Source organism: Hevea brasiliensis, chromosome 9, assembly GCF_030052815.1.
Source record: "Hevea brasiliensis isolate MT/VB/25A 57/8 chromosome 9, ASM3005281v1, whole genome shotgun sequence".
NCBI lineage: Eukaryota > Viridiplantae > Streptophyta > Magnoliopsida > Malpighiales > Euphorbiaceae > Hevea > Hevea brasiliensis.
Window position 1 is genome coordinate 96,221,027 of NC_079501.1, and position 9,621 is coordinate 96,230,647.

At 30.5% G+C, this 9,621-nt stretch overlaps 1 protein-coding gene across 1 annotated transcript; it reads right to left on the minus strand.

Annotated features, from left to right (window-relative positions):
• Nucleotides 1-5,276: 5,276 nt before the first annotated feature.
• On the minus strand, nt 5,277-7,615 carry LOC110648574 (cyclic dof factor 3). Its single transcript, XM_021802856.2, has 2 exons — nt 7,259-7,615; nt 5,277-6,735 (listed from the first exon to the last, which is right to left on the minus strand). Exons 1-2 carry the CDS (start codon nt 7,571-7,573, stop codon nt 5,443-5,445), a joined length of 1,608 nt encoding a protein of 535 aa, XP_021658548.2. The 5' UTR covers nt 7,574-7,615; the 3' UTR covers nt 5,277-5,442.
• Nucleotides 7,616-9,621: the final 2,006 nt, after the last annotated feature.

Here is a 9,621-nt window from a genome sequence, read left to right on the forward strand (position 1 = left end):
GTTCTGGTCAAAACATCAATATTGTAGATCTATGTCTTATAAAACTTTTGAAACTGGTTTCATTGCTTTTTCAATTTTGTAGACCAAGTTATGGCATTTTTTCTAAAACTGGTTGGACAGGTTCAAGACTAGAATTTCTTAATAATTTGGTTCTGGATAGTTTTGTTGACCTAACTTGTGCTAGCAATTTAATTTGGTTAGAGGCAAATCTGGGTTCTCTGTTCTCTATGAAAGTTGTGCTCCTATGTCTAACCTTTTCAATGGTATAAAAATCAGGTCATTCTGACCTTCCTAGGGGGAGTTACGGCCAATTGAACAATTACTGTTCATATGATCATTTTTCCAGGTCCAGATTAGGGTCACTTGGATTCAAGCCAATTTTAAGCCAAGTTAGGGACAGTTTTTGGGTATGGTTTCTTCATGAAAAATGGGGTATTATGACCCTAGTTTCATCTTCAATTGGCCTCATACCAATTGGAGCAACACAACTCTATTTATGATTCAAAAACCTCACTGGACTCATAGGTCCAAATTTCCTGCAAGAGAAATTGCACTCCCAATTTCAAATCCTCCCAACTCCCAAACTTTATTTCACATTCATAGCACTTCAAATAATCAACAATTCATCTCAACATACTTAATTTCAAGCCATAATGCAAAAGTACTAAAATTAGGTCGAACCCTAACTCAATATTCCCAACACCATACAAACTCAATGCAATTTCACTTCCTATATATACAAACTCATCAATCAACATCACTAAGCTAGTTTATATCAATTAAAAGCATCAATTTCCACTTTAAATCATGGCTGCCAAAAATCAAATTTCTACATACTCCAAGTTTTCTTTTAATTTCATAAAATTTACACTTAAGTTAACATGCCTAAACTAGTTAAAGAAGAAAGAAACTTGTTTAGGCACTAACCTTTGTGTGAGCAATTTCCTAGCTTGCAAAACTTCTTGATTTTTCTTTCTTTTTGCTACCTCAAGCTTGCTCTAGTTGCAAGGATCAAGTTTAGTGAAGAAAATAAGTGGTTTTATGGTGAATTTAAGTGGGAATCAAGCTTGGGATGAAGGATTCAATGGAGGTTTCTAGGGAGAGAGAGGTTCGGCTGATGTATGCGAAAAAGAAGCAGATTTTGTTTTTCATTTTTGTCTCACTTATCTCTTTTTAATTGGGTTTATAAGTGTTTGTTGTAATATGATTGGTGGAGGGCCTTTTATTGCATCATGGTGACTTAATACTTAAGTCATAATTCAAATTTTATTTCATTTCCTTTTCTTTTCTTTTCTACTCATTTTTAATTTAATTTTTAGCAATATTTATTCATATTTTATGTCATATAAATTATTTACTTAATTGAATAAGTTGGCCAAAAATCATCTCTGAAGGTGAAATGATCAAAATGGCCCCCATTTAGCTTAATGGGCTAAAATTGTCTGTACCGATTGATTTAAATTTTCTTAGGTTTTCTTAGCAATTTATTATCATCGAACCCTCAATAACACTTTACTGGAGTCCCAGAAATTATTTCACAAAGTTTTCGTTGGGTTTAGGATTGTTAGCTATCTTCACAGCAGCTTCCCGTTAGGGTTACCTATCGCTGTGACCCCGGCTCATTTAACCGAGTTGCTCTTTACTTGTTTTATTTTTCCTTGATTTTTCTTAGTCTTTATTCAGTCAATTTATGCATCCTCACTCTAGTTTGAGTGTAGTTCCAGATATCTTAGTTGTCCGAACAGACATTAGTTATCGAAACAGTAAAATGTACAGACTACCTAAAGTGAGGGCGTTACAAAGTATTTTTCACTGACAAGGATATTGATTTTAGAGTGAAAAATGAACCATTATATGAGAGTGAAACACCATTTCTTATACTAAGTAGATTTTAATCCTCCATGTAAATCCTTTTTTGTAGAAAGGAAAGTTGAGAAATAAAAGTGAGTTGAATTATAAGGAATTAAAATCCCTATGAAAAGGAAAATTATTATTTTTTGTATCAATATTTTTAGTAGGAAAAGGAGAGAAAATTAAGGAAAAGGATTTGTTTATTTTCTATATTTTGATGAAAAGAAAAGTGAGGAGGTAAAGTTATCACACTTTTATTATTTTGCCCATATTGAATAAATAAATTATATTAAAAAATAAGTATTAGAGTGAAACAGGGGCATAGAGTGAAAAAGAGAAAATAGTATTGTTTTCCACTCTATTGTTTTCCACTCTTTTCTGCCTAATTTGGAGAGAAAACAAAATAACTCAAAATGCTTTCCACACAAATCCTCACAATTTTTTTCTTCTCTTTTTTTTTTTCTTAGAAATTAAATTTTTAATTTTTCTTTCATTCTTTTTCCTTTCAACAAAATAAGGGAATTTTTTTTTCTTCCCTGCCATTTTCTTTTCCCTTTCTTCACTGCAAAACATGTCCTAAATATTTAAATAGTTTAATCCTCAAATAAATCATGCTAATATCCAGTTACAAAGCAAGTTGATATTTTGTTAAATAATCAATTTTCACTACAAAAAGCAGATACAATCCCCTTTTGGAGTGGTGTAGCTTGACTTTAGAGGTCATTTGCTTTTATCATGATGAATGCTATTTAGTGTAAAGGGAAAGAAGTTCAACTTATCGCTATTTGTTGACATTATAGACTAAAAATAGTAGGTGACATGGTGCTCAAGAAACTCACCAATGAGACTAATTTCTTTGAGAAAGAATTTTTAGTGGGCTTTCCATAAGGGTATCAATGGCTTCCACATATTAAATCAGTTTGGTACTTAGGATTAGCTAATTGAAAAACTTAGTTAAGATATTGAAGTTGACACACAACAAAGAAGTTGGTCCTTCAAGGAAAGCCACTAGATTGAGAGAGATTTTGTGAGAAGTTTCAATCATGCAAAGTTGGAAATGAGCTCCTATCATAGATTTTTGTAATATTGATAAAGCTGAGAGATAAATAAAAAGATATTATTCTAACTGGGAAAAAAACAAGAATATTTTGTCTTTATATAATAAAAAGGAAAAAAAAAAAGTTAAAGATTATATGCGGTATAATCTTTTGCTAGAAGGGATGGAATCACATGCCTTGGGACCCATAACAACTAATATTATTTTGTTCATATAAATTGTTGCATGCTAACTTGTATTCATAACAACAACCAAATGTCTCCATGTTTCACTCATGGATGATGGATTATGGTTGAGCAAAATTTGGTTTAAATAAACAAAAATTGATTGAATTTATTTTATTTAAAATTTTTTGATTTAGTTTATTTTATATATCGGTTAATTTAATTTTTTATTTTAAAAAATTAAATTTATTTGATTTAATTTATTTTTTAAAAAAAAGGTAAAATATTTAATTGAGCTCTCTGTATTTATTGAAAAATTTTAATTTAATTATTTTTAACTTTTTGTCTAAATTAGTTAAGAAGTTTTAATTTATGTTCAATTTAACTCAAAAATAAAAATTTATAGGCTAAAGTTCTTGATTTCTTGATTTAAATAAAAAATTAAGAAATTTAATTTCTTAATTTTGAGACTAAATTTCTTGATTTAGATCCAAAAATTAATAAGATCAATTTCTTGATTTTCTTAATTTATGGGATAAATTGAGTTTAAATTAAAATTTTTGTATTAAATTAGATAAAAAATTAAAAATTGGCTAAATTAAATTTTTTAAGTATAAGGTTATAATTGAGCTTTAAGCCTAAAAGAAATAAGTAGAATTAAACTAAATTAAATATTTTTTAATTAATTATTATTGGATGTAAAACTAAAGTTAAAAATAAGGAAATATAACTAAAATTAAGTACAAAATAAGTCCAAAATGAAACTTGGACCGATAAATTAAATTAAATTAAATTAAATTAAATTGATTTAATTCGATTTAATTTTTTTAATTCAGTTTGATTTAGTATGAATGTTATAAATTTAAGTTTTATTCAGTTTTTTAGATTTTCAAATTTTCAAATCAAATTAAATCGATCGATATCAACCCTAATATAGATTACAGACACACATATCTAAAAGATTTTCATTTTATCAATCAAGAAAAACACAAGGAGAATTAATTAATATAGATATCATTTTGACATTATGGTATTCTGCTTTTCTCTTTGTTTTTATTATATTTTTTAGTTTTAAATTGAAAGATAAAAAAAAATTAAAATTATTATTGTAAATACTATTAAAAATAAATAATTAAAATATATTAATTTTAATTTTAAATTAATTTTAATATTTTTAACTAATATGTTTAGTGAAATATATTTTTAATAAAAACTTCAACAATAATTTTAAACAATTAAAAAAAAAAAAACTCTTAGTGCAAAAGAAAAATTTGAAGAGAAAGCCAAAAAAGAAGGCAAAAAGATGCAAGAGAAAGAAAACTTTTTCCTCCTGTTTCCACCTTTTGGTGAAGTTGTTTGGATTCTTTGTGGGTTGATAAGTGACATGTTGATTATACATAAATATATTCATGTTTATCTGTTGCAGTAGTGAGGGCCTACAGGAATTTTTTTTTTTTTTTTCATCTTTTGAATCTGGCCTCATCTCCATGTCTATTTCCCACCTCGCCCTTTTTCTTTTCTGTAGCTTAATTAGTGGCCTAGTGCAGTGCAGTCACCATATGACAAGTATATATTTGGATAAACTGTGAGGATTTATTGCTTTTTACTGCTCTACCACCACAAAAGCTGCAAATCCCTTGCACATCTAACATGGCATCTAACAAGTTTATATGTACATAGGTTGAGAGAGAATTATTGTGATCTTCTTAGAATCGGAAGGAATATCCATGAAATGCAGCTTTTTTTCATCATGGGGTTTAAAAGGGTCATAGGCCCTTCAAGAGGCAAAAGCCTTGGACAAAATATCCATTAAAGAAGCTTAAGGAGTGTGTCAGGGTAAGAATCTGCAAAAAGACGAAGTGCATGCAGGTTTTTCAGTGAGAGCCATAAATAGTTTGTTGACGAAGTGAAGAAGCTTTTGTTAATTTGTTCTGCAACATTTGAATCTCATGAAATCCAAAGATTCTCTGTTGTTTCAAGCTACAATATATGTATCACACTTTGAGATATATATATATATATATATATATATATATATATATATATATATATATATATATATATATATATATGTACACGAAAACACCTCTTGCACATTCATAATGCTACAGATGATATTTAAAAGGCTGCTATCGGAGCTAGTGAGAGGTGACTCTCCTCTGGTATATGGTAAAATAGCTAGGAATAGGATATCAGTTTTTGGGTTATTTTTTTTTTTCCTCTATATTGGAAACTTCCCAACTGGTTACAGCACTAAGGGTCGAGGTCAATATCAGGGCATTATTGGGGCACAAATTTGTCAGGTGTGAGAAAGCTTAACTGATTTGCATTCTATTCCACTTCATTGCTAGTGTATACATATCAATCGCCTCAGGTGCTTTCTTGGAATTTGAGAGACCGGGACAAGGCAGCAGGGTTGGCATGCAACAATGGAGATGTTTCTGCTATGTAGTTTCTGTCTTCATTTTTAGATCGAAAACCCTTAAAGAGCCCTCCCCCGTTGAAATTGGTTTTGTCACTGCTCTTAATCCCAAGTGTTGCCCATATAGAGCTTTTTGCAGCTTCGCTTGGATCATCAATTCTTAGAGTTTTTGGAATCAAAACACTTCTTTCTGAGGGATCTTCTGAGTGGGCAGGATTTAAGATTTTACCTTCCCTTGAATGTTTCCCTAACGGAGAAGTAGGACTGGAGCTTGGGGCGCAGTGATGATTCAAAGTTAGCGATTGTGGAGAGAGACATGGTGTTGCTACATTCCAAGGGTTCGGGACACTACAACCCCAGTTGGCTGGTGCTGGATAAAATGATACTGGAAATCCAGGGGGGCAAAAACCAGGTGGAGCCATTGTAGAGCTCCATGGATAAGACCAAGGAGACCCTGGGAAGCATGCTATTTGAGGTTGAGTTGGAAAGCCTTGATAATTTTTAGTTATTGCAGCTTCTTGTAAACCACAGTTTCCTCCCTTCTCCGATGAATTCGAAGCTGTGAGAGAAGATCCACTTAATCGATCAGCTCCATTATCACTTGCCCCTCCGCAAGAAATAAGAATTCTCTGTTCAGGTCTATGATACCCATTTCGAACGTTGTTCTGTGTTTTCTCTGAAAGGTTCAGTACAGAAGCCACAGATTCACAAAGAGGAGAATCTGAGCCAAAGCTAAGGACGGTGGTGCCGTTTCCTAAAGAGGGGTTATGAACACCATTCACTGCATGAACTTGAGCTGTTCTGAGAGCTTCTGATACCATTATGTGACGGTAATGTGAAGCAGAAGAAGAGCTCTTGTTCTTGCGGCGACCAGCCCCCACAGGCACATTCCTCATGGTTCCTCCAGCAGTCCAGTATCTCTGACAGTTCTTGCAGAAATGGCGTGGCTGGTTAACATTGTAGTTGTTGTAGTAACAGAACTTGGTTTCCATGCTATTACATCGAGGGCATGGAAGTATTTTGTCAGGTTTCTTCAAAGTCTTTTCTTGCGAGTTACTTGTCTCGCTTTGTTCTCCATTCTTGGAGCTTTTCTGGGGTGAAGTTTCTCTCTCATCTAAGCAAGTGTTGGGTAATTTCTCATTAATGCCTGATGATGTTGTTGGATCTTTTGAGTCCTCAGCTACATGATTTGAGGTACTATCTTCCTGTTTATCATCAGCGATTTCTTTTCCTGAGGGTTCCTAAAATTCCAAATGAAAAGTTGCAAAAAAAGAGCAAGAAAGAATGGCTAGTTAACATTCAGGTTCATGTGGAACTCTATTCTAATAAAAAACAGGACAGAAACAGAACACTGATAAAGCTAAAAATACAAGAACTCATCTTGCTAATTGTCAGAAGCTATGGGATCTGATTAAACAAAAATATAGAAAGTGGTGAGCTACAGATTCCCAATATATTCCAGAATTTTAAGTCTATATTTGTTAAAATAATCAGAATCAATTCTCTTCTTTTAGAAGTCTCTCTGAAATGTCCACAAGTTAAGAGAGAAAAGCAGAAAGAAGTTGGCAATATTGAGATGGAACTTGGACAGAGGCATGCATAGCAAGGTCTTTCAAGTATTCTAAAGCGATAATATCATCTTCAAGAATTGTACTTGTACACAGCAATTGCCAAACAATAAATGAACTTAAAAGGGGGAGAAAAAGCAACAAAGAAGCTCTAAGTTTCCTTATAAATTAATCAATATCAGAGAAAGAAACATACCTGATTCCATTGGTGGGCTTCTTGTTCGCTCGCAAGCGAAGTAGTAGTATTCTCATCGGAGGAGTCCTCAAGTTGGGCTGCAGGACCTACAGCTGCTGCTGAAGAAGACTCATTAGGAGAAGAAAGGTCTGCAGGGTGATGGAAAAGCGGCAATGGAATGGTCTTGCCAAAGAGCTTTATCGTAGTGTCTTTCAAATCCGACATTTTCTTGAAGCTGTGACAGTGGAGGAGGAAGAGGAAGAAAGGGGAGGAGGAGGAGGACTTGAAAGGTGGAAGACGTAGTTGGTAAATAAAGAAAGGAGGGGAATGCCACATCAGCAAAGGAGGGAAGGTTTTGAGCCACAAGTTTATGTGGCCTTTGAGATCTTTCGTGCTGTTTGATTCCTCATTCTTGCTTATAAAGATAGTGCTGCTATGCTGCCCCCTCCTTTTGTTTTGCGCCATGTCAGCACTCCACCCCCAACCCATTTCTCATTTACTCCCCAAACCTTCACCACCCTAGAGAAATTATTTCATGCAATGGTGAATAAATTTTAATTATTAATCATAAAATACCGATTAAAAATTATAATAAAGTATCTGTTTGACATTAAAATTAGAAGATCAAAATTATTTTCTGAATAAAAGTACGATTTTAAATGTCATTTAAAAAAATAATTTAAAAAAATCTATTTTATTATTTTAGTATTATTATGACTAACATTTATTAAATTTAATTTTAAATTATTTATTTAATACTCTCTAATTAATTTATTTAAAAAAGTAATTTTTTTTCAACATCAATAACTAACAAACTCAAAATTATATATATATATATATATATATATATATACCTCTTTGTTTGGAAATTATGATTTTATAAAAATTTAATTTAATTAATTTTTTTTATCAAATTTTATATTTAAAATTAAAATTTTTAATTTTTTAATTTAAAAATAATTCATTTAAAAAAAATAAAATTCATACATAATTATATAAAAATTCTTTTAAATTCTTTTTCTTACAAATAATTTATTCTAAATAACTATTCTTCTTTGTATTTTGTTCTTCTATCATTCATTCACTTTTCTTGGTCATGGTCAAATTTTTTCTTTTTAACCTTACACAAACCAGTCATTGTATCACTTTGTAATCATGAAATGTTTAATTAGTAAGTAGAACTCATTTCAGTCAAATTAGCTAACAAGTTTTAATTATTTTCTTTCTTTTGCTCTTTGATTATTATTTTTTAGATAATTTATAATTAATTTTTTTTATAATATGATAAAAATTATAATTTATTTTTTTTAAAAAAAGTAAATTGTGAAGTATATTTATATTAACTAATTAATATTTATTTTAATAAAAATTTATCGTTAATCAATTATAAATTGAAACAAACAATTTAAATTTAAAAATTAAATAATTTTAAATATTAAAATTATAGAGACTAATTTATTATAACAAAATAATAAACTAAATTATTACATCTTTCAATCCACTAATGGTGAATTTTAACAGAAAGACTATTCCGTTAACATAAATATACCTAAGTACTAACTTGTTTCTCATAGAGAAGTATAATTTGTGTGGTTTTCATATTTTATAAATAATTACCTTTTAATGATCAAAGTATTTTTGAATTAATTTAATGTATCAAATTGAAAATTTTCTCTTTCAATAATTTTAAGAGTGCATTTCTATATCAATCTAATAAATTCAATATTTATAAATAATTTTACCTTGTATTTGGATGGAAAATTTAAAATTTGAGACTTAAATTTGATAAAATTATAGGGTCTTTTTTTTTTTCAATTATTAGTCATGAATTTATATTAAGTTCACAAATATAGAATATCTTATTTGAGTGTAGATTTAAAATGATTTATAAAATAATATTATTTGAAATTTACCCTAATAAATTCTAAATAAGTTAATGATATTATTTGAAATCTACAATCTATCAACATTTTAGATTAAAATTGTCACGACCTAACCTATGGGTCGGATCGGCACTAGGACTTAGACCAGTCTAAAGCCCTCGAGGCCCGTAGTAAGCCTAACTATTTCTCAACCCAACTCTAAGGCCCATTTGAGCCCAATTTCAAGAATTCAACCGGACAGAGTCCGACCATAAAATGGACCATTTAACGAGGAGTTTTTTACTCGCCCGACCTGTAAACACAATATATAATAAATTGGGGAGCTCAGCTCACCCTCCACATAATCAAAATATCATAACTCAAATAGGAGTTCAGCTCCCTCATCCAATCCCATCATGCATACAATTAATAATTTTATAGGTCCAACAGAACTTTTATAATACATACCCAAAATAAAAATAAGTGCTTCTAACATATGCGGAGTCTAAAATTTAACTCAAT